General features: G+C 43.6%; 1 protein-coding gene across 2 annotated transcripts in view; it reads right to left on the bottom strand.

The window, feature by feature from the left end:
• ROCK1 (Rho associated coiled-coil containing protein kinase 1) overlaps nt 1-26,619 on the bottom strand; it is a 523,306-nt gene that overhangs the window by 264,956 nt on the left and 231,731 nt on the right. For both annotated transcript variants that reach the window (XM_030212894.1, XM_030212901.1), the window contains one exon: nt 8,683-8,731. In XM_030212894.1, coding sequence (XP_030068754.1) covers nt 8,683-8,731 — 49 coding nt within the window. The remainder of the gene's footprint in view (nt 1-8,682; nt 8,732-26,619) is intronic.

Genomic DNA, 26,619 nt, shown 5'->3' with positions numbered 1-26,619 from the left:
GGGCAGCAATTCTGGATGCTACGTCAAAAGTGTTGAACATACCCCCGGCCAGGAATGTTTGACACGCCTTCTGCTGCCTGACCACCTGGCGAAAAGGCTCGGCCAAGCTAGACAGTTGCCTCACTGAGTTCCGCAAGTGGATGCTCGTGAAGAGCTGGTATGTCTGGATTTTGGCAGCGAGCACAGTGGCCTGATACGCCTTCCTCCCAAAAGAGTCTAAGGTTCTAGATTCTCTGCCTGGGGGCGCCGAGGCATAGTCCCTAGTACTCTTGGTCCTTTTGAGAGCGGAGTCCACCATCATGGAATTGTGAGATAGCTGAGACTTCATCAATCCAGGTTCCCCGTGGATCCAATATTGGGATTCAGTTCTTTTTGGGATCACGGGGTTAGACAGAGGGAAGGACCAGTTTCGCATAAGGACTTCGTTCAGTACATTATGCAAAGGAGCCTTTGCAGCCTCTCTAGGTGGAGAAGGATAATCCAGGACCTCAAGCATCTCAGCCCTGGGCTCATCCTCAACCTCCATAGGGAAGGGAATAGCCGCAGCCATTTCCCGGACAAATGAGGTAAAAGATAGACTCTTCAGTGGAGATAGTCTACTTTCCGGTGGAGGGGAAGCTTCAGAAGGAATCCCAAAAGACTCGTCAGAAGAAAAGTACCTGGGATCCTCCTCTTCCTCCCAAGAGCGCTCATCTTCAGTATCGGAGAAGACATCTCTCAGAGCAATATGAAACTGAGCCTGCCTCGACGCTGAGGAATGACGTCCTCGATGGTGGTGCCGAAAAGTTGACGCCCGCCTGGACTCCGGTGAAGCTTCCTCCACCGATGTAGGACAGTCGACCTGGGTGGCAGGCGGCACCAAGGTTGGGGACCTCACCGCAGGTGAAGGGGCAGAGACCTATGTAGCCGACGGTACGGAAGGCGGAAGCACCCCCGACACCGAAGCAGACAGGTGCAGTAACCCTTCCAGAAACTCATGAAGCAGGGTCCTGATGCGCTCGTCGAGAGCTGCTGTTGGACAAGGTTGCGGGGTCTGTAAAGGAGCTGGTGGCAGAATCTGTTGAGGCTCGGGAGCAGGTACCAGGCTGCTAGACCGACGCATCTGCACCTTCTGAATAGAGGGGGAGTGATCCTCTCAGCACCGATGCTTCTCGGGTGCCGAATCCCTCAATGCCCTAGAGCTCCCGGCACCGTGTGTCGAAGGAGAACGATGATGGTGCTTCTTCGCTTTCGCTCGACATCGAGACTCCTCGGTACCGATGAAGAAGATGTGGAATCCTCACATCTCCTCGGGGCCGGGTCCGACGAAGGTCGGTCCCGGGGGGCCTGCATAACAGGAGGCCTCGAGACAGGTGGAGACCCACTCGATGCCTCAATGCTCCCAGCACGAGTTGGTCGTTCAGCAGCCATTACCTTCGCTCCCAACGTTGATGCTTCCCCCGAAGTCGACGTTGACGGACCGTACTGAGCCCCAAAAAGCTTCTCTCGCTGGGCATCCTGCGATGCTTGGGTCCGTTTCTTCATGCAAAGACACAGACTACAAGCGGTTGGGCTGTGGTCGGGCCCAAGGTACTGGATACACCAAGCATGGGTATCGGTACCCGAGATAGTCCGGTTGCACCAAGTACAACGTTTGAAGCCGTTGGGTGTCTTTGATGACATGCATGAAAAAAGACTCGAGCGTGCCTGTTAAAAGAAAAAAAGGGCACGAAAAGAAGGGAGTAACCTGGCCTAATCGAAAAATAAAGGAAACTTAAAAGGGCAAAAAAGTAAAGAAAAACTACAGGATTTTTTTTTTAACTATAAATTCTACGAAAAAAGATACAAAAAAGACAAAAAGACAACGCAGAAAACTCTTTCCCGGGCTTGAGAGGAGCATGGAAAACTGGACCGCACCTCACCGTGGAGAAAAAAATAACTGAGCGGGAACGCTCATGCGACGGGCGGGAAGACGGCCGTGCATGCGCGGTGTGCGCTGCACGCATGTCAGAAGACTCTGGCAAAACCTTTTTTTTATATTTTGCTTGCAAAATTGCCGATTCCCAGGCCGACGCAGACGTCGACCCACATGTGAGAACACGCAGCATGCTTGTCCTCGGAGAATGAAAATTACCCTTTTTGGGTCTATAGTATTTTGACAATTTTGATACTTTAGTAGAAAAATTAAAATTTCAAAAGTAATGAAATAAGGACACAAAGATAATGTTAATTTTTCAAGTGTCTTCAACTCTGCTGCATGACAGGGAAATTTGTCTTCGAGTTCATATAGAGTAAACATATTGGAATGGCTAGCAGAGACTGATCACCAAGACACTAGCTACACTGATAAATACAAACCCTATTTTACATAAGGACAGAACATGGGAAATGAGATGTTCAGGTTGGAACATTCATATTTGCCCACTATTTTACAAAAAGCTCTCCGAAATGCCGGGCCTTTTGTAAATAGGTATGATGACACCAGCAAATACACGTATATTTGCCAGCATGCACAGTTAGGGCAGTAATTCTACAATAGCATATATAGGAAAAAAGAAGAGCAACATCACTCAGCCATTTCCACGTTTGTCCATTCATGTATCAGTAGGGTGTGGGGGGGGGGGGGGGGAAGTAACTCTGAAAATTTAACAGACTGGGGTGAAACTTGGCACAAGTGAACAACCAGTAAAAGACATAGCAGGTCAGAAAAATTGGCAAAAATAAATGCCCCCCCACCCCACCCCAAAAAAAAACATAACGGCCCAATGCATTTTGGTGAGAAGAATTCCAGCTTCTGTAGCACAGAATAAAATTACCGGATGTTACCTGCCATTGTGAAGCGCTGCGTACGACTGGTAGCGCTATAGAAATGATTTGTAGTAGTAGTAGTATCTATTTATCTTTTTACCATTTCCATTGTTATTATGTGTAAATGAATACTGATGTACACGTGGTCACACCATTAAAGTGGGTATGAGAGTAATTCTTCCAGCAGAAGATCTTCTCAGAGTTGAAGTTATATACTATCTATATGTTATAACTGTGTCATAAGCTTTGTATAGTTCCGGATACCAGAATCTATCTATATAAATAAATCCCACCTCGAACATTCTGAAGCTCACTGCAAAGCCTGTAGTCTTCTTAGGCTAGGCTATCAGGACCACTCACCCTAACTCATAGACCCGCCCTCAGCCACGCCCCCCAGCCAAGCCCCATCTGCACATAAAACGCTACCTCAACGTTCTGAAGACAACATGCTGAAAGTCTTCCCTAAACAGTTCGTAACTTCATGGTGGTGAAGCCTTCAAAATCACCATCTCTATGCCCCGCCCTCGCGTCTAACGTCATGACGTTGAGGGCGGAACACAGAGAGTGAAGGGACTGCAACCCCCTCAAACAAACAACGAACCAGGCAGGGGGAGGAGTGTTTCCCTACTCCTCCCCCTGACTACGAATCGCCACACACCCTCCATTGCCCCAGGTAAAAATATCGACGCTACATCACGAAGCCCCGCCCCCTACCCCATCCCTCCTCCACGCATCATCCGACCCCTCCCGCCGCCGCATCATGAAGCCCCTCCCCCAAATCCACCGCCTCCCCACCCGCAACGGCAGCCAGTACATAAACACAACAAGAAAAAAAAAAACTCATACAAAGCACCTCCATTGAGAACCAGCTCAGATTGCCAGGTCCCTGCAGCCGCTCAGCCTCTCTCCTTACGTCACTGCCCCTGGAGAAAACCCCGGATAAGCGCAGCCATCGACGAGAGGAGGAGTGGCTGCACAGACGACCAATGTGAGATGACTAAAACAAGTTCCCTAACACTCAAAAAACTAGCGCTTGCTGATGCAGCAAAGGTGTCAAAGGTATGTCACAGATCAGAGAGCAATTTATAAAATACTACAGCTCCCTCTACCAAGCAAAAGGGTTCAAAGCTGAGAGCTGTGAGGCCTTCTTCCAGAGTATCAGAGTACCGTTCTTACAGATAGAGCAGAGAGAGGCTTTAAATGCACCCATAACAGAACAGGAAATAAGAACAGGCATCAAGGCTCTAAAGCTGACAAAGGCCCCGGTGGTTTTGGCCCAGAGTACTACTGTATATTATTAGATTTAATTGTGAACCCTCTGGAAGCTATGTTTAATGGAATCCTCGGGGAGGGCACGGGCTTACACCAGAATCTAGTGCATATCGTATTAATACCAAAGCCTGGTAAAGATGCAGTTCAAGTGGGTTCTTACCGCCCCATCTCACTTCTGAACCAGGATATCAAACTATTAGCGGCAGTGCTAGCCCGTAGACTCAACAGGGTAATCCCTATGCTGGTGCATGAAGACCATGGCTTTGTGCCGGGACGTTATGCCTCTACGAATCTTTATGGAGCAATGGCGGCGATTCATGAACACAGGGGCAAGGGAGGGATGGGAGCCATAGTAGGCCTGGATATGGAAAAGGCATTTGATAGCATATCCTGGCAGTACCTTTTTTGGGTATTGGAGCGGTTTGGCCTTGATGGATCTTTTGTACATTGGGTTGAAGCTCTTTATACCTTCCCTAAGGCGCAGTTGCTAGTTAATGGCAAGCTCACCGAAGCCTTCTCCTTGCAATGGGGAACGCGTCAGGGTTGCCCTCTCTCCCCACTCCTTTTCTTGCTAGCCATTGAACCATTAGCCATCAAAATTAGGATTAGTACCCAAATACAAGGGGTGCTTGTGGAACATAGGGAGGCACGAATCAACCTCTTTGCAGACGACATTTTACTATACCTCTCTCATGCCCCAAGACACCTGCCGGAAGCGTTAAGTATTGTGAAAGCTTCTGGAGATTTATCGGGTCTGAGGGTCAATTGCACCAAGTCAGAGCTCTTACCGCTGGCAGGGGAGGTAGGGTCCTCTCAATTTTCGACCTTGCCAATAGCACCTTCTAAGGTCCCTATGCGCTATCTGGGGATATTCCTTAGTACAAACCCTGTTTTTTATAAACGGAATGTCCTTGATCACAAAGAGAAAATAAAACTCCTCTGCAAGGTATGGAAAGAGCTACCATTGTCGTTAATGGGGAGGGTGGCATTGGTGAAGATGATTCTTTTTCCCAAAATTTTATACCCGCTACAGGCGGCATCCATATGGATACTGTGGTGGGACGAGCGTCTCTTCCGCTCGACTATCTGCTCCTTCATATGGCTGCCTAAAGGGATCAGGATAGGGCACAGGCGGCTCATTCCTGGCAAAAATCAAGGAGGTCTGAATCTTCCTGACCTAAGACTGTACAACGTAGCGGCCCTTTTGAGGTTCATCTATGAAAGTATTACAGGAGTGCACCGTTACGCACCAAAGGGGTGGGTGGAGGAATGGGGGCATCCATACTCCATTATTAATCTTTTGCATATGACCCCTCATAAAGCACCACTAGTAGCATCTAGGTTGGGATTTCTCAGACCCTTGAGGCGGGCATGGAATTGATGTAGGGACAGACAAGGGAAGTCACCAGAAGCTTCACCCTTTTTAAGACTCATGGAAAATGTAGACTTCCCAGCAGGATTGGGGGCCTCAGCATTTAGGACTTGGAAGGAGAGGGACTGTACCAACATAGGCCACTTGCTTGGAAAAGGCATAGGTAATTTCCCTACTTTTGACCAGGTTAAGGAGCAATGGCAGTTACCAAATAATCACTTGTTACCTTTCCTTCAGGCGAGACATTATTGGTCTACTCTGAAGACTTGTTATGGGAGGTCATGGGAGTACCGTGAGTTAGACCTTTTATTCCTACGGGTCCCTGGGTCATTGAATAAATTAGCTACCTGGTATAAAATAATAAAAATGTCCTTGCCCCGGACAGATATGGAGAGGCTGCTGCACCAATGGAACACGGATCTTGGTAGGGATTACGAATATCCACAATTCAGAGCACTTTTTTTCTAATCTTTATGCAATGGTTAAATCTACAGATCTGCAGGAAACCCAATATAAAATACTTCATAGGGCATACAAGGAAAAAGGGCTAAGATGGGGTTATGGGATTCGGACAGGTGTAACAGATGTCAAAAGGAAAGGGGGACACTACTACATGCTTTTTTAGTGTCCAGGCCTTGATATATGGAATAAGGTGTTTAAGCTGATCAACACAGTTGTGGGTAAGACCTTAGAGTGGGACTATGCTACTTTGCTTTTGGGCGAACAGGTTCTGTTGGTTGCACAGGGCCTCACACAACCACAAAGACGTTTTGTGTATGTGTTCCTAATGTTGGTCAAGAAGACAATTTTGCAGTTCTGGACGTCTGACAACATCCCATATGACTGTTGGTCAGCAAAAATGAGAGAAATGGGAAAGTTTGAGAAGATGACATATTCCAAATCTCAACGAGTGGATAATAGACAATATGCTATGGACAAGAAGCCTGGGAATGTTCGACCCCTAAGGAAGAGAAGGGGGGGGGGTTATAATCTACCCTTTCATAGTATGGGGGGGGGGGGTGGGGTAGTTGGGGCGATAGGGTGAGGGGTGAGTGGTTGGAACGGAGTGGATAAGGAATGGGTGTGAGTTGTGAATGCAGTATAAAAGTCTTGGGTGGAAGAGAGGATTTCCTTTTGGAAAAAGTCAATACTAAGCAGTATTTGGTAATTGTATTGTTCCGATATCGGCATTTCTTGTCCATTGAAACTGATGTAATAATTGTTCAGACAACGTGCTGACTGTTTTCATGTTGCTTTGTATGACACTGGTTAAATTAAAAAAAAAAAAGAAATGCGCTCTTCCATGCAGCAGCCAAAGACAAGCAGGCTGCCGTGAACAACTGTACAGCCCAACTATGATGTGCTTTTTTTATACCAAAGGGCCTATAGTGTAATAAGCAATGTTCTGCTTGCAAGGAATAAGATCTCCCAAACACATGCTGTGTCGGAATGAATATCCTGCCAGTATTTTTGCACGACTAGACATGTCCACCATATAGGATACGTATCTCCCGCAGTCCACACTTTCTCAAAAATAATCCCGTTCCTGTCTGATACATATGAAACAATCGTTGCAGGGTATAATACCATTGGTACAACATTTTATGTCCATTTTCTATTAGTGTACTACTAATAGAGAGGTTAAGCAAATATCTAAAGCTCATCTCCCATTCCTTCTCCTCTATTACCTTATCCAAATTTTGTTCCTATCGTTGCATATAGGGGCCTGTGGGCGAGTAAAACAGGAGTAAAGCCTGATATACTCATGACACACATCTCTTACCTCCCTCAATTGCCCATTCTAGAAGTGTCTCAGTTAAGCTAAGTTCCACTCTAGCTTTATGTAAAATATAATCTCTAATTCGTCTACAGTGAAAATTATGGTGTGATGGTATACCATGCTCCTCTTTAAGTCAGGGTATGAGTATAGATCACCCTCTTCCCAAATTTGCCCTAGTCAACCCTTTCGCCTCCCACTGCTCATAGACCCTATCCTCTCGCCATCGTTAAAGCCTGGGGCATAACGAATCATAGTATAAAGAAAATTGGAATCTTTTTCCCAATAGATCTTAACTATAAGATTTTAGTTGTGATAAATATGTTTAGATCCTTGATTGAGTGTACCATGTAGTCAAAGAAACAAAACAAAAACCCAAAATAGAATTCTACGCATCAATAGGAAAGGAAAAGAAAACAAACCAAAATATCATGCCTCTGTACTGATCCATGGTGTAACCAGCAACCTATTTTTATAACACCTGTAGATATATCCAGTGCTGTACAGTAGAGAACCCAAAACAGCTTACAATCTTAATTGGGTTCCTGAGGCAATGGGAGATAAAGTGACATCAAGGTCACAAACAGAATCAGTGGCAGAAGTAGGATTTGAAACTTAGTGTCCCTGGTTCTCAGCCCATTGCTCTAATCAGTAGGTCACTTTTTCTCCCTAGCAGAGAGCTATAAAATCATGAGTGGAGTGGATGAACAGCCTTCAGCAAACCTCATCCTGTGGCCAACTTCAAGCACCAACCCTGGCACTGAAATTTCAACATCCTACCTTAATATTAATAATAGTTGAAGAACATTATCTCCAAGAATTTGTTCAAACCTTTTTTTAAACACAACAATATTAACTCCTTCTACCACATCCTCTGCCAATGAATTTCAGAGCTTAAATATGCATTGAGTGAAAACATTTTATCTTGTTTTAAAATGTATTCGTACGTAATTTTATGAACAAGTAAACAATTCATGTTTACCCATTCCACTCCTCTCAGGATGAACCAGCAAGTGGCACTGTTCCCTACAATATTAGTGGGAAAGATGGAAATTAAATTAAATTTGAGATCTGGAAGTCAAATTTGAAATTTAAACATATGATATTTAATATCATTCCCTTTTAACTACGGTAAATTTTGGAAATTTGAGAAACCAGAGAAACCAAGACACTGTGCTGTGTTCCTATTAAATGCATATTTAAAAGACCTATGCTTACAGGTTGGTTGACACATCAGCTGAAGTTTCCTTGAAATATTTCACAAGAATAAATGATTGCTAGTTAAAGGTTTCTTTGATTTTCCCTATTAAGAGGGCTTTCTACTATAAATATAAAGAAGTATTTAAAGTCAGAATCTGTAGAATATTATAAGCACTGAGCTCAGCTTTTGTAAATGTTGGTATATAGTATATGAACCTATAACCCGTTAAAATATTTTGCCAATAAGTAAAATAAAGACAACTACAAATTGTACCTCTTCATCCAGTTCCTTCATAATCTTGTCTAGTTTTATATTTGATGTCCTATAAAAAAAATGAACAATTATATGAGATTAGAATCTTGGAGATTTACCATATAAATACAATGCACAGAATGTAAGCAGTACCATTATTTATATTTTATTTATTTATTTATTGGGATTTAACTGCCTTTATGAAGAAATTAACCCACGGTGGTATACAGCAGGTATAACGTAGCACAAAATGCACAATTTTGTTAAGAGCATAACAATAGTACAATGACCAAATATAAGCATAAATACAATCAATGAGGTAAAATTGGAGACAGGCAAATTGAATCCTAATAAAAGGAACATCATGAGTCAGTGTCAGAAATATATACATTAAAATAGCATAGCAGATTTATCATATAACAGAAATATGATAAACTGTCAGTAGTGCACCATAATAGACATGATGCACCATAATAGACAGCATGGAGGGAAATTCATATAATACAGATGTGATACTTAGGATGTCAGCACAATTGAAATGAGACTCCTTCAGACATGTTCTAATATGTTGCCTATTATTTATCTTGTGTAGAGAGAAACAACCTGAAATCCTCCTAAACATCAACCACAGAGTATATGGAGTCCAATGAGGAGGAGGACTGACATCTGAGTTCTTAGATGAGAAATCTGCAACTCACTACAAATACAGAGCTAGCACAGGATGGCACAGCTGTAGAACTGTGGTAATCGAAAGGAATATCATTACCAATATCCGCAAAATCACAGATAAAGACGGAGGACAAACAGAGCACAGGAGTGAAGTACTTGCTGGTGCAAGACAAGATACAGACTTGCAAATACTGAGATTTCCCATCTTGCTTTTCTTTCCTTCTGTAATTCTTTGCTGTGACCCATTCAATGGCTGGTGGGGATGATGAAGTCCTGCCAGCCAAAGAGATTTGTTGCCAGAGTCACCCCATCCTCCTCGAGCTACTGCAGGACAGAAAGTCAGTGGCATGCCTCCAGTCAACAGGACTTCTCGCGCATAAGCAGTTCTTGCATGAGCTGAGCATGCATGAGGCATCCTCATCTCAGTGGCTAGAGGTATGGCACTGGCTTCCTCTGTCCTGCAGCAACAAAATCAGCAGGGGTGGCTCTGGCAGCAAATTTCTTTGGCTGGTGGGGCTTTGGCATCCCCGACAACAAAGATATTATTTTAACGCGAGAAGGGGGAGTGAGGGGGAGGGGAGGATTGAGTAATTGTTTGCCCCCCCCCCCAAAAAAAAAGAACGTACAACTGATAAGACGATGAACTCCTTGTGACCTGAGAGTGGGGCTCTCAAACAATCACTGATCCACAGTTTTACATTCAGTCACTAGTCCTTAGCTGCCTTGATTACTGTAATGGGATATATGCAGGGTGCAAAGACATGCTTCTGAAGAAACTACAAACTGCCCAGAACACAGCAGCCAGGCTTATCTATGGCAAATCGAGGTTTGAAAGTTCGAGACCACTACGTGAGAAACAGCTTTTCATCCATTTGGATACAGAAAGTGAAAGTGCCTTGGTGCTTTGTAGCTTTTACTACATGAGACGTGGGGGTAAGTTTTGTCATGACAATAAATTGTAGGAAGTTTCTAAGTTAGGCACTATAGTATTTGCTGCCTCATGATTTGACAACTTTTATCAATTGCACAATCCTCTTGGTAATGTCTGTGGCATTATGGTTTGTTATACTTATTGAAACCCTTCTGTTTGGCAATACAGTTTGAGGTATACAGATTTTTTTCTTTTGACACGAGTTAAAATGAAAGTCAGTATTTTATTGCTTATGAAAATCATTTTTGCTATGTTCTAATAGAAATATTGAAGACATTTTATTAAATGAATGCTGATGTGAGAAACATATATATGTGAATAAAAGCCCTGTTAACCCTTTGTCACTATTCAAGATGCCATTTGTATAATTAATTGTGATTGGCAGATAACAAAATAAATGCAAATTTTAAAGGTATTTTGTCACTAGCTAAAATACCATTAGCAGTTACAAATAAAATTTACATAATTAATTGTAATTGGCAGATAACGAAACAAATATACCCAGAGCTCCAAAAGATAATAGAAGCCCTGTTAATGCTATAATATGTGTATATATACATACACACATATACATATGTGTGTGTATGTGTATATATATATATATATATATATATATACACATACACATATAGTGACAAAATGTTGTTTTTTTAAAATTAAGATCAAGTAATGCCACTAGATATTATAGTTTTGGCTTTTTTATATTTGAAGATGTATATATTTATTCATTTCTGTGCTGATTTGAATGTTTTTGAAGGTTTATGATATCAGTGTAATGTTTGAAATTTATTGTATATTTTAAAATGTTTTAAAAAATTATTTTTGACCTGTTAGTTTAAGCTTTTATGAATATGAAATTTAGTTATAGCCAGTATTATATAATATGACCTTTTTATAAAATATATTATAAATAATTAAAATAAGCGTTTTAAACATATAATATTAATATATGAAAAAAAATTTATCTCCAAAAGTAAGGAATAATATATTGTAGAGGAATATATTCGAGTTATTCCCCAAGTTTTCCACGTCATCACTGTGGTGAGTTACCATTTTTGTTTTGATTAATTATCCATTTATTTTCAAATTACTATATAATAATATATGAGAATGTTAAAATATTAAATGCAATGTTAAAATATCAAATGCTTTAGGTGTTTATATAGGCTTATATATGTATGCTTGATGAGTCTAAATATTAATCTTTGGTTTTATTCATTATATGTTTAAAAAATTTTTTTTAAACATATTATTTCTATGTTTCGTATTCTATGTAGACCCCTGACGCAGGTGCTAGTCACCGAAACACGGCCCGTGTCGGGTCTTTTTGTCAAGGCTCATTCATTAAAGAACTATGTTCCATTTTTAAAGGCCCGTGGTGCTGTTTTTTTTGTTTGGATATAAATGCTTTAAAATAAATAAATAAATAAATAAATAAATGTATTGTCCTTTGAAATTTTCCATAAAAACTTTTTAAAAAACTGACAATGCACACACACTAAAGAAATAGGAAACCTACAAATTATCTCCTGCAGGATAGTTAATCACTTGCTGCTTGGAATAAGACCCATACACATTTACGGGAGGGAGCAGATTCTTTGTTTATACTGACCTAACTGTATTTGGAGAAATTTCTCAACTTGACTCAGCAACTGAAGAAGAATTTACATAAGTATTGCTATAATGGGACAGACTGAAGGTCCATCAAGCCCAGCATCCTGTTTCCAACAGTGGCCAATCCAGATCACAAGTACCTGGCAAGACCCAAAAAAAGTACAATACATTTTATGCTGCTTATTCTAGAAATAAGAATGATTTTGCCCAAGTCCATTTTAATAATGGTCTATGGACTTTTCCTTTAGGAAGCTACCCAAACCTTTTTTAAAGCCCGCTAACTGCTTTTACTACATTCTCTGGAAACGAATTCCAGAGTTTAATTACAAGTTGAGGGTAGAAATATTTTCTTTTATGTTTTAAATGTACTATTTTGTAGCTTCATTGTGTGCCTCTTGTCCTACTATTTTTGGAAAGAGTAAACATGCGATTCACGTCTACCCGTTACACTCCACTCCACTCCTTATTTTATAGACCTCTGTCATACCTCACACCTCAGCTATATCTTCTCCAAGCTGAAGAGCAGTAGCTGCTTTAGCCTTTCGTCATAGGGAAGTCGTCCCATTCACTTTATCATTTTTGTCACCCTTCTCTGTATCTTTTCTAATTCCACTATATCTTTTTTGAGATGTGGTGACCAGAATTGAACACAATATTCGAGATGGGTTGCACCTGGAGCAATACAAAGGCATTATAACGTCCTCATTTTTGTTTTCCATTCCTTTCCTAATAATACCTAACATTCTATTTATTTTCTTAGCCACCGCTGCACACTGAATATAAGGTTTCAACATATCAAGATGACACCTAGATCCCTTTCCTGGTTGGTGACTCCTAATGTGGAACCTCGCATCGTGTACTTGTGGTTAATAAGAATGCATCCTATTATACTTAAGGCTTAAGGCTCCTATTTCTTCCTTATGCTTTCTTTTAAAGCATTTATTATGTTTATTAGAAATAATAAAATGAATGCATAATTATTCTGAAAAGGATATTTATCATTAGTCTTATTCCTTGTTTGGAGAGAGTAAGCATTTACAGCAAACAAGATTATTGCATTCAAGAAAGGGATAAACTGAATAACTAGACTGGGCATTTTGGCCTTTTGCAATGTTATGCATACCCTGTACATGAGAATTACGCTCTTGTCACAGAGCTTGATTTGAAATTAAGTTGTCTTCACCTATCAGAGAGAAAACAAATGGAAGATAGTTATCTACTTTTCCATGATCTGCATGTAGGCATTCCTAGGGATATAGGTATACTAGTGACTGGGCGATAATTTTCTACTTTGGTTAGATCAGTACTTGTGGTCTTTGGCAATGGAGTCAGAATTATTTCAGACAGAGATTTTGGGAAACAGCCAGATTACAGACTCATATTAACAAATATAGTCAACCAATGTACAATTTGTAAAGGAACTTTGCTTAAGATATATGATGGACATATATCTAAAGGACATGGTTTTTCTAACGTCTAGTTAAAAGTCTTTAGGACAGTGTCATAGATGCTTCCTCAAAACTGTCCCAGATTCTATTCACTGGAATTTCACTTCTATAATAATGTGGAGCAGTCTTTGCTATATTGTCTAGATTGATCTAGAAAAAGGATTTCTTGATATTTTCCACCTTAGCCTGAATATATTGTGCTAGTCTCTGCATTTGGCTGTAGTACTTCAGGAATTACAAGTGTTGAACTTGTATTCATCAAACCTTCAAATATTTTAAATAAAGCTTTTGTGAGTTATCAGATTTCTTTATCACTTGACTGTAGAATTTTTTTTTTTTTTTTTTTTGCCTTGGCAGCTTGGCCTTTATAGCTTTTAACTTCTCTTTTCCAAGCTTTGAAAGATTTATCATCTCTATTTTTCCTCCAAGCCAGATCCGTCTGCATGATTGCTTCTTAATTGCAAGTTCCTCATTAAACCACATATTTTTTTTCTTTTGACTTTCTTAAAGTTGCTTGAGTATCCAGTGTTTGACTAGTAACATTATCCCATAAATTTATCTCATAACTTTGAGAATTTTCACACAACTTAGGTAAAATTTCTCCCCAAAATATTTGTGGGTTTTTTTCTACTCCTGCTATATTTAGTTGTAGCTTCTCTGGTAGAGTATGAAGGTGATTTAAAAAATTTCAGATAAAATGAAAGATAAAAATGATCAGACCATATCAATGGGTTCCAAATTAAGTGATCTAAAACTACAAAACCTTCAAGCTTAGAGTGGGCTACAAAATCTAGTTTGTGGCCCTTTTGGTGTGTAGGCAAAGATCTATGACTAATTGTAAAGAGTCGAGAAATTGTGCAAAAGTTGATGTTTCTCAATTGGAAATGTCCTCTAAATGCAAGCTTAGATCACCTAACAATATCAGTTCGGTAAATTTTGTTGGAAAAGTATGCAATTCTTTCAAATAGCTTGTGTTGGGAATATTGCCAATTCTTTGGCAGCCTATAAATCAACATTAATCCTAATGTGTCCTTATTACATACATTCAAGAACTGAAAAATCATAATTCCCAAATAATCATCGCAATATATTTAAACAAGTTTTATATTTTAAAAAATCCCTACAAACCAATGACAATCTCCCCCCCCCCCCTCTTTTATTTTGGCTCGAGACAGTTTATAGCTTTATAACCAGCTGGGAAAATGGATAGAATGTAAGGTGAGCTAAGATCAGGGACCCACATCTGTAATGAAAACCATTCCTGGTACTCAATCCTATGGGCCTTTCCGCAGACAGATCTAGCATTGAAATAAAGACAGTCACATCATAATCCCTATAGGCATCATCAAAATTTTTATAAGGGATCTTGATAAGAGTTTACTTTTTGGTCGATTCTGGAACATACTGGAATAGTTTTGGAACATGAATGCAGGCAGTTAATTTTCCTAAATTTCGCAGATGCAAATTAGATGGTTTAGGTCATCATAACCAGTTAGTACATATGTACAGTACACATACAAAATTTACACATTCTTCACAGCAGGTATAAATATGTGTGATGGCATTTGTGCACTCCTGGGGCTGATCCTGGATGTTCATTTTATTAAAGTACATAGGTGCCTATTGGGCTCATTTTCGAAAGAGGACGCCCATCTTTCGACATAAATCGGAAGATGGGTGTCCTTCTCACAGGGTCGTCCAAATCGGTATAATCAAAAGCTGATTTTGGATGTCCTCAACTGCTTTCGGTCACAGGGACAACCAAGGTTCAAGGGGACGTATTGGAGGCGGGTCTTGGGCATGCCTAACACTTGGACGTCCCCGACCCATAATCAAAAGAAACAAGGACGTCCCTGATGAACACTTGGACGACTTTACCTGGTCGTGTTTTTATTATGACCAAAGCACAAAAAGGTGCCCAAAATGACCAGATGACCACCGGAGAGAATCAGGGACGACCTCCCCTTACTCCCCCAGTGGTCACTAACCCCATCCCACCCTCAAAAAACATCTTTAAAAAATATTTTGTGCCAGCCTCAGATGTCATACTCAGGTCCATGACGGCAGTATGCAGGTACCTGGAGCAGTTTTAGTGGGTGCAGTGCACTTCAGGCAGGCAGACCCAAATCTAGGTGCCCCCCTTCACCCGTAAGGGCTATTGTAGTGGTGTACAGTTGTGGGTAGTGGGTTTTGGGGGGCTCAGCACACAAGGTAAGGGAGCTATGTATCTGGGAGCAATTTATGAAGTCCACTGCAGTGCCCCCTAGGGTGCCCGGCTGGTGTCCTGGCATGTCAGGAGGACCAGTGTACTACAAATGCTGGCTCCTCCCACAAACAAATGGCTTGGTTTCCATTATCGCCGAAAATCAGAAACGACCAAGTCTAGGGACGACCATCTCTAAGGACGACCAAATTTCAGGATTTGGGCGTCCCTGACTGTATTATCAAAACGCAAGATGGACGTCAATCTTGTTTCGAAAATATGGGTCTCCCCGCCCCTGGATGGGGACATTTTGCGAGGACGACCCTTTCGATTATGCCTCTCTGTGTTGCCTTTATAAAACAGGTACCTTTTTGGCCTGCTCAGAAAGAAATCTTGTTATAAAATTACCTATTTAGTGTTTATTTCTAGTAGTATAGAGGATTCATTTACTATTCCACCTCACTGAACTGCTATTTTCTATTTAGCTCCAACCTTGTATAACTTAATGCATTATCTTAGGGAGAAAATCTTCCTGGTAAGACTTAAAGCAAGATTAAAGACCTTTTTCTTCAGCAGCCCTTTGATGCGATGCCTGGTGTTTAACCACAGGAGAGCAATAGGAAATTACTACCATTCACAATACCTGTTCCTTATTCTTCACTTTTCATTATTTTGTATTATTTTTAGGGGTGGGCATTTAGTGCACTATTAATGCAATTACTTTTTAAAAATTTTAACGATTACATTTTTTAAATCATGATCAAAATTTTTTACTCCTGTCTGTTGTCCATCATTGCTTTCTTTCCTCTGCCTATTTCACCTTGGCATAATGAATCAGAGGGAAGGCATCAGCATCAGCTCCAAGTAGCATGTGGGAATCACTGCCAGAGACCCTATGAAGAGCCAGATAAGTATGTGTGTGTGTGGGGGGGGGGGGGGGGGCGCAGAGATGATGGATGTGCATGCTGGGGGGGGGGGGGAGGAGGTCAGCAGCAGGAGAGGAGACAAACGGGTGTCTGTGTGTCAGGGGTAACAGGTTTATTAGCAGAAGGAGAGATTCTTAGGTGTATGTACATGGAAAGGATGCAGCATGAGAGGAGAAAGGTAGGTACCTGTATAGAGGGGAGGGGGAGCAATGTGCTGTCGGAAAGAAGTGTGTATGCAACTTTTCATTATATTCAGCAGGTTTAAAAAAAATTCCATGCAAGTCATCCAGTCCAGAGGTACGACTAATCACGTGATTAAAATTTTTAATCATTGACCACCACTAATGGAATAGCATGTTGTGAAGGATAATCAGCCATGCTCAGTATCTGTCCAAAAGGATGTTCGGGTCAACGTAAAAAACATGGAAAAGCATATTAAGAGTGATTAATTGTGCAATTAAAATTTTTAATCATTGTTCACCCCTAATTATTTTATTATTTGATTACATTGTAAACTGCCTGGATGCAGCCTAATGAAAGAAGGTGTAATCACATGGCAGGCTAGCACTGTCCTATATTGATCTCACAGGGTTGCTAAAGAATGGAAGTCTTTCTGGGTGAAGGGCACCCTGTGCCAGATGCCCAGCCCAGGAATATTCTGGCTTGTCCTAATGGGTGGATGAGTCTCTCCTGACGTTAATTAGTGCACCTAAGTTAATTGGCCACCTTTAAATCTAGACTGAAAGCCCACCTCTTTAACATTGCTTTTGACTCATAACCACTCGCCTCCACCTACCCTCCTCTCCTCCTTCCTGTACACATTAATTGATTTGATTGCTTTATTTTTTTTGTCTATTAGATTGTAAGCTTCTATGTTTGTGCAGCGCACGCCTTGTAGCGCTATAGAAATGCTAAATAGTAGTAGTAGTAGTAATATTCTAGACCAAACAGTCTTGAGTATGGGGGGAGGAGGAGGAGGAGGAGAGGGATTAAACCTTTTAGGGTGCGCATTAAAACACTGGGTGAGGAAGCTTAACACAATATGTTAATGCATGGCCCATTACATCAGTCCCTAAGTTCCCAATGCTCAGAGATAAATGCGGGCGCTACAGACCATTAGCGCCAGACTAGTGCCTGCATTTTACCAACACACAATGCACAAAAGGCCCTACTGTGGAAAATGAGCATGAGAAGGAACACAGCAAATGACATGCAAATGATATGAAAAACATGCATATGAGCTGATAAAAAAAACAGCGGGTCTCACAAGGGGGCTCCTACCACTTTAAACCCTACGTCGGCTCAGAGCTGGCATTAGGGTTCCTGAAGGAGGGCACAGAACAGAAGCGCCGTGGTGACCACTCATCGGCCGAAGACTCAGGCTTCAGTTGGTGGGGGAGCAACAGGCACATCCCTCTGTAGAAAGCGCTATGTCAGCATGCGGTAAAAAGCAGGAGTCAGGCACGAGGAGCTGCGTGGATGAGGTTCTGATTCCCCACACATTCGCTCTTAGGAGCCTGAGTGTCAGAAAACGGAGAGGAGAGCGACTGCTGACGGGGGTGGCTGGGGCTTCTCATCCAGCTGCATAAAACCACTGACCTTATGCTGACTTTCCTACTTTTGCTGGGAGTCCCCCAGCCGAGCTTTGGGGGCTCAACAGTATTACGACGAACAGGACATCTCTGTGCCCAAGCATGGCTACTGCCAGCCTGTCTCTATCCTGCTGTGCAGGGACAGCGCTCCTTCTCTTCCTCCTGTCTTTGAACCAGCACATTGTTGCAAAGCTTCAGGCCGATGCAGCAATGAGTAGCCCTGCTGAGAGTTGATGCAGCCGACAGCTCCTGCAAGCAAGCAAGCTCAGGGGCTCCATCAGCCATAGCCGAACCCCTTCACCTGTGCTATGGGACCCTGTCCAACTAGGCATGTGCACAAGAGCTATCTAAGATACTTGAACGTGCTGTTCACCGCCGTTGCCTTGACTTTCTTTCATCTCAAGCTATTCTTGATCTACTTCAATCTGGCTTTCGCCCCCTTCATTCAACTGAAACAATGCTTGCTAAAGTCTCCAATGATCTGTTCCTGGCCAGATCCAAAGGTCTCTATTCTATCCTTATCCTTCTCAATCTATCTGCTGCTTTTGACACTGTTGATCACAGCCTACTCCTTGATACGCTGTCCTCACTTGGCTTTCAGGGCTCTGTTCTTTCCTGGTTTTCCTCTTATCTCTCCCAGCGTACCTTTAGTGTATACTCTAGTGGATCCTCTTCTACTTCTATCCCACTGTCAGTTGGTGTACCTTAGGAATCTGTCCTGGGACCTCTTCTTTTCTCCATCTATACTTCTTCCCTTGGTACTCTGATCTCATCCCATGGTTTTCAGTATCATCTTTACGCTGATGACTCCCAGATCTACCTCTCCACACCAGAAATCTCAGCCGAAATTCACACCAAAGTATCAGCCTGCCTGTCTGACACTGCTGCCTGGATGTCTGAGCGCCATCTGAAACTAAACATGGCCAAGACTGAGCTTCTTATCTTCCCCTGAACTATAGGTAGGGATGAATAGGTGCTCTCTTAGCATGGGTGTATGACCACTAACCCTAATGTGGTGGCAATGTTATTTGCTTCCTTCGGTCTATTATTGTTTTTGAGTAGGTTTAGAGTCTGATAGGGTATGCTTTCTCATACTAGAATGGTCCCCATGTGTCTTTTTGGGTTCCTTGTAGCGTGCCTTTTCTGCTATGTTTACATTCCCAGTGTCTGCTTCCTATGCCTGCCCCAGGTGAGGCTGGGCGCCTGGGCAGGACCCTCTGTCTGCTTGTTATCTTACCCCTCTCCTCAGTTGTTTGATGACCTACACGATGACTAGCATTCTGTCTTGGAACGTTTCTGGTGTCTCCTCACCCATGAAGCACTCCAACATATTCTTGCTCATTAAACACTGTAAGCAGACATGAGGTATGGGGAAAACATCAGTGGTTTGTAGAAGAGAGGTCAGAGGCTGGGCTGGCTCCTCCTGTTAGATAAAAGACTCAAATGGCTTAATACTTGTGTACACTGTGAGGGGGATGCTTAAGATTGTTACCTGGAACGTGGGGGGCATACACTCCCCAATAAAAAGATCAAAAATTTTGCATTATTTACAGCGTATTAGAGCGGATATAGTATTCCTCCAGGAAACACATCTGTCTGGACAAGAACATGCTAAGCTTGCAAGGTGGTGGGTGGGAGAATGTGTGGCATCAGCAGCCACGGGTCGAAAGGGTGGTGTGGCAATACTCATCCGAAAGGGGGTGGCAACACAACTTACTAATATAGTGCAAGATCCCGAGGGACGCTTTGTCTTTGGAACAGCTACAGTGGCACGGCAACAGGTGATGCTTGGTAGCATCTATGCTCCAAATCAGCTTGACCTCCAATTTTATAAGAAATTGGGGACAATCCTAACAAACGTGGCATCCATCCCCTTGGTGCTAGGAGCTGATTTTAACACGGCATGGGACCCCACTCTAGATAAATCTAATCCCCCGACTGGACCAGGGTCTAGAAAGCACGTGAAGGGGTTGCCTGATTTTTGCTCATTATTAGATCTTATTGATGTGTGGAGGGCCTTACATCCTCTTGATAGGGAATATACACATCAGTCCAGAGCACACAATACTTTTTCCAGGATTGATTATTTGTTGACCTCTAGAGCGGCCTTTTCGGATATAGGAGAGGTTGAGATTGGTCCTTGTGTGATCTCTGACCACGCTGCAGTCTGGATGACATGGACTGGTGGGAGCCAGAAAGAGGCAAAGGGGAGGTGGTCTTTCCCTAGCTACCTTTACAAGGATGTGAATTTTCAGGAATATTTGCTAGCCAAATGAGGTGAATATTCACATTTTAATGCAGCACCAAATGTAGACGCCACACTCTTCTGGGAGGCAGCAAAGGCCGTTCTAAGAGGGGACATAATAAGCTATGTTAGCCACCACAAGAGAGCCCTGTCCCTTCCTAACCTCTTCCCCCCTCCCCTTCCAATGTCTACCTCAGGAACTCACTGCCCACCCTTGTCCCCTCCCGTCCTGCTCATTACTCCCCTACCTTACCTCCCCCCACCCCCCACCGCCTCCCCAGCTCTCCTGCCCCCCTCATCATTCCTAGCTCTCAACCTTCTACACTTCCTCCCCACCATTAACCCATCCCCATTCCTCCTTAACACATCCCGTCTTCGTCATCCCTCCTCCCCCACCCTCCTCCGCACTCTCTTACTCCTTCTTCTACTTTCCGCAGGTGACATCAATCCCAATCCAGGTCCCCCTCCACCTCTCCTCTCCATATCCACGTAACCGATCCCAGAATGCCTCCAATCTAATCTCTATTCCCCTTCTCCCCCCCGCTTCCCTCCCCTTCTCGTGTGCCCTATGGAATGCCCACTCAGTATGCAACAAACTCTCCTTCACCCACAATTTGTTCATCTCCCGTTCCCTTCAACTGCTCGCTTTAACTGAAACTTGGATAACCCCTAACAACACTGCCTCAATCGCAGCCCTATGCCATGGAGGATATCTTTTCTCCCACACTCCCTGCCCAGACGCACGCGGTGGGGGCGTTGGGTTTCTTCTCTCACCCTCTTGTAGTTTCCAACCCCACCCCCTGCCACAGTCTCACTGCTTCTCATCCTTCGAAACTCATGCCATCCGGCTATTCTACCCGACACCACTCAGAGTTGCAGTCATCTACCGCCCCCCTGATAAGCCCCTCTCTTCATTCCTTACTGACTTTGACGCTTGGCTCACCGTCTTTCTTGATCCCTCATCTCCATCCCTCATTCTTGGTGATTTTAATATTCACGTTGACGACCCATCCAACTCCTACGCTTCTAAATTCCTCACTCTGACATCCTCCTTTAACCTCCAACTATGCTCTACCACCCCTACTCACCGTAATGGCCATTGTCTCGACCTCGTTCTCTTCTCTTCCTGCTCACCTTCCAATTTCTGCACCTCAGTCCTTCCTATCTCAGATCATCACCTAATCACCCTCACACTTCATCACCCTCCCCCTCAACCTCGCCCAACTATAGCCACTGCCTTCAGGAATCTCCAGGCCGTCGACCCCCCTACCCTATCCTCTCACATCTCCAATCTCTTCCCTTCCATCTCGTCTTCCGAATCTGTCGACTCGGCTGTCTCTGCCTACAATGAAATTCTCTCCACTGCTCTGGATACCCTAGCACCATCTGTCTCTCGACCCACTAAGCGCACTAATCCTCAGCCCTGGTTAACCCCTTGCATCCGTTACCTTCGCTCCTGCACCCGATCTGCTGAACGACTCTGGAGGAAATCTCGCACCCTGTCAGACTTCACCCATTACAAATTCATACTATCCTCCTTCCAGTCCTCCCTATTCCTTGCCAAACAGGAATATTATTCTCAATTAACTAATTCTCTTGGCTCCAACCCTCGTCGCCTCTTCGTCACCCTCAACTCCCTACTTAAAGTGCCCTCCGCTCCCACCCCCCCCCCCCTCACTCTCTCCTCAAACACTAGCTGACTACTTCCGCAATAAGGTGCAGAAGATAAACCTTGAATTCACTTCCAAGCCTTCTCCTCCCTGTGACTTCTTAACCCACTCCCCCAACCAACCTAGCCTGGCCTCCTCCTCCTTCTCCTCCTTGCCTGAGATCACCGAAGAGGAAACTGCTCGCCTTCTCTCTTCCTCTAAGTGCACCACCTGTTCCTCTGATCCCATTCTCACCAATCTGCTTAACAACATCTCTCCTACAGTCAACCCCTCAATCTGTCACATCCTCAACCTCTCTCTCTCCACTGCTACTGTCCCTGACACCTTCAAGCACGCTGTAGTCACACCACTTCTCAAAAAACCATCACTAGACCCCACCTGTCCCTCCAACTACCGTCCCATCTCTCTTCTACCCTTCCTCTCCAAATTACTTGAACGCGCTGTCCACAGCCGCTGCCTCGATTTCCTCTCCTCTCAGGCCGTCCTCGATCCGCTCCAATCCGGCTTTCGCCCACTACACTCGACAGAAACAGCACTCTCTAAAGTCTGTAATGACTTGTTCCTTGCCAAATCCAAAGGTCACTATTCCATCCTCATCCTCCTCGACCTATCTGCCGCCTTTGACACTGTCAATCATAATTTACTTCTTGACACACTGTCCTCATTCGGGTTCCAGGGCTCCGTCCTCTCCTGGTTCTCTTCGTATCTTTCCCAACGCACCTTCAGAGTATATTCTAATGGCTCTTCTTCCACCCCCATCCCGCTCTCTGTTGGGGTTCCTCAAGGTTCTGTCCTTGGACCGCTTCTTTTCTCGATCTACACCTCTTCCCTGGGCTCGCTGATCTCATCACATGGTTTCCAGTACCATCTCTATGCTGATGACACCCAGCTTTATCTCTCCACTCCCGACATCATGGTCGAAACCCAGGCCAAAGTTTCGGCCTGCCTTTCAGACATCGCTGCCTGGATGTCCAACCAGCATCTGAAACTGAACATGGCAAAGACTGAGCTCCTTGTCTTTCCACCCAAACCCTCTTCTCCTCTTCCCCCACTTTCCGTCTCTGTTGACAACGCCCTCATCCTCCCCGTCGCTTCAGCCCGCAATCTCGGAGTCATCTTCGACTCCTCCCTCTCCTTCTCTGCCCATATCCAGCAGACAGCTAAGACCTGTCACTTCTTCCTCTATAATATTAGCAAAATTCGCCCATTTCTCTCTGAACAGACCAACCGAACCCTCATCCACTCGCTCGTCACCTCTCGTCTTGACTATTGCAACCTTCTTCTCACTGGCCTCCCGCTTAACCATCTAACCCCCTTCAATCTGTCCAAAATTCTGCCGCACGTCTTATCTACCGCGTGAATCGATACTCTCATATCACCCCTCTCCTCAAGTCACTTCACTGGCTCCCGATCCGCTACCGTATACAGTTCAAGCTTCTCCTTTTAACCTTCAAATGCACTCAATCTGCAGCCCCCCAGTACCTCTCCCCGTATGTTCCAACCCGTAACCTCCGCTCTCAGGACAAATCACTCCTATCTGTACCCTTCTCCACCACCGCTAACTCCAGACTCTGCCCCTTCTGCCTCGCATCACCATATGCCTGGAACAGCCTTCCCGAGCCCATACGTCATGCGCCCTCCCTGCCCATCTTCAAGTCCTTACTCAAAGCCCATCTCTTCTCCCTTGCTTTTGGCGCATAACCACCTTCCCCACTCATGATACCTACACTGACTACATAGTTTGTAACCTTTAGATTGTAAGCTCTTTTGAGCAGGGACGGTCCTTCCCCATGTTAAACTTGTACAGCGCTGCGTAACCCTGGCAGCGCTATAGAAATGCTAAGTAGTAGTAAGTAGTAGTAGTAGTAGAGATAGGGAAATCCTCAGATTGGAAAAACAGTTGCTGGGTTTGAGGAAACAATTTAGTGTGAACCCATACCAAAGGTAGACAAGATATAATAGCAACCCAATGTACTTTGAACTCATTGATACATGAGCGTGCAGTTAAATCCCATATGTATTATAAATTTCATCTTTATAAATATGGTAATAAGGGGGGCAAGACGTTGGCTCACTTAATTGCTCCTAGGTACACTTCTAAAGAAATTCTACCTATTCAAAATGACAAGGGCCAATTGCTTCACACTGACAGAGAGATACGTGACGTCTTCTAAAAAATTTTCAAGCAATTGTATGAGTCAGAGGCGGAGAGTGGCCTTAGTGGGGAGCTATATCTAGAAAACATTGCCCTCCCTGGCATCAAACAAGCAGATCGTAGGATGTTAAATGCCCCTATAAATGATAATGAGGTGAGCTGGGCTATTGGGCACAGTAAGGTGGGTAAGGCCCCGGGTCCAGATGGTCTCAAATTAGAATTCTACAGAATGTTGGGGGGATCCTATAGTTCCGTCAATAGCAAGAGCATTTAACAAGTGGGTGGAGGTTGGCTGGCTACCAGAACATCTTAATCTGGCTCAGATTATAGTGCTACCTAAACAACAGAGAGATCCCACTTTGGTGTCTTCATATAGGCTGATCTCTCTCCTAAATCAAGAGGTAAAACTATTTGCCAAAATTCTAGCTAATAGGTTGAGAAGAGTGCTACCTGGTATCATTCACTAAGTGCAGGTGGGGTTTATTCAGGGGCGATCAGTGGCGCGTAATCTGAGAAGTATATTGGCATCACTGGAGAGATTGGAGACCACTAGAGAATCGGCTATAATGATTAGTTTCGATGCCGAAAAGGCGTTCGAGCGGGTGGAGTGGCCTTATTTATTTACAACCTTAGCCAAATATGGGTTTCAGGGGTGGTTTCAGAGGGCGATCTCTGCACTATACTCGTCACCTCGTGCCAGGATGGGGGTGAACGGGTTGTACTCGGAAGAGTTTGATATTTGTTGAGGGACCCGGCAGGGATGCCCACTGTCACCTTTATTTTTTGCTTTATATCTGGACCCTCTGATTCGAGACATATGTACATGCCCGGCAATTGAAGGAGTTCAATTTGAGCACCAGGAATTTAAGGTGGTGGCCTTTGCCGATGACTTGATAATAATACTCACGAAGCCTTGGGAGATGCTAGCTTGTCTTTTAGAGATATTTAAAGAATTTGGGTACTATTCTGGCCTTAAATTAAACTATGACAAGTCTGAAGCGTTAGCTCTTACTGCTGAGACTCGAAGAGCATGGCCAGGACAGTTCCAACTAAGATGGGTGGAAGAATCATTTCGTTATTTGGGTATCCTTCTACCAGCTCGGACAGGGGGGGATCTATAGCATAAATATCCAATGGCTGATAGCTAAGACCAAACAGCAACTGGAAGCTTGGAGAACTTTGACATCATTATTGTCTGGGCGACTGTGCTTAATTCGCATGGTAATCCTGCCAAGGTGGCTTTATGTGCTGCAAACGCTGCACTGCGATTATTGATGAAGGATATTAGAGTGTTTTATCGCATGGTTATGAAGTTTTGTTGGGCGTATAAGAAAGCAAATATTAATCTGCAGTTGCTAATGGGAGGTTGGAACCAGGGCGGGTTGGGCCCACCTAATATTAAATATTATAATCTTGCTTGTTTATTGCGACATGTGAGGGATTGGGTATTCTCATCAAGTTACCACACACCTATAGAGTTGGAGGAATCTCTCTTTAGTCCCTTATCAATTGATTTCTCTTCTGCAGGGGGATAGATCTTCCTTGCCACAGAGGATGAGAGGATCGGTGCTGTTGGGACCCTTACAGGGGGCCTGGAGATTTTTGGGGAAACAATTGGGAGGAGACCCGCAAGTGACAGAATTGCTAACCATACAGGGGAACCCAAAGTTTCTACCTGGAATTGAGAATCCAATATTTCAACATTGGGTGCGACGGGGACTCAGTAACTTGGGGGTAGTGGTAGATCGGACTGGTGTGATTAGACCACTGGAACAGTTGATCCCTAATGAATCATTAGGCTGGGGAGACACTTTTGCCTACTGCCAATTGAAGCATTATGTACAATCTTTAGACAAGGCGTCTCTGAATTACAAATTAGGGGAGAAGATTCAGACACTATCTGAGGAGGCCTCGGAAGAGGCTCCTTCAATCTTTGGCCTCCAGAAGAAATTATGGTCTTTGACACCAGGCAAAGATTTGACACAGCTCAGACGGAGATGGGAAGTGGATGTGGGATGTGATCTCGCCTCCTGGGATATTACAGCACACCTCAAAAGTATTTCGCAAATAACTAGTGGTGCGGGGTACAGAGAGAGTGCATATCGATTCATACACAGGGCATACTTCTCACAAGTACAGTTGTTTAGAGCGGGGGGAATTGACTCGCCTACCTGTATGAAATGTAATTTAGCTGATAACACACTATACCATGGTTTATGGGAATGTGGGATTATAAGATGTTTTTGGAAATGGGTGGTGGCTTTTCTTTCCTTGATGTTGCCGAGTCGGGTACAAGGCACACCTCAGCAGTTGGTGTTGGACTGTCCTGGTTCACTCAGGGGGCTAAAAGCGGAGGAAGTCTTGCTGTGTAGAAAGCTCTGTTTGCTAGCACAAAAATGGACTGTTCCAGATAGACCTGAATTCTGGCACTGGCGCAACCAGGTGCATCAACTAATGACTTGGGAGGCGCAAGAGGCCAGGGGTTTCTTCAAATGGAAATCACGA

This window comes from Microcaecilia unicolor, chromosome 1 (assembly GCF_901765095.1).
Source record: "Microcaecilia unicolor chromosome 1, aMicUni1.1, whole genome shotgun sequence".
NCBI lineage: Eukaryota > Metazoa > Chordata > Amphibia > Gymnophiona > Siphonopidae > Microcaecilia > Microcaecilia unicolor.
This window is presented reverse-complemented; position numbering and strand designations above follow the sequence as displayed.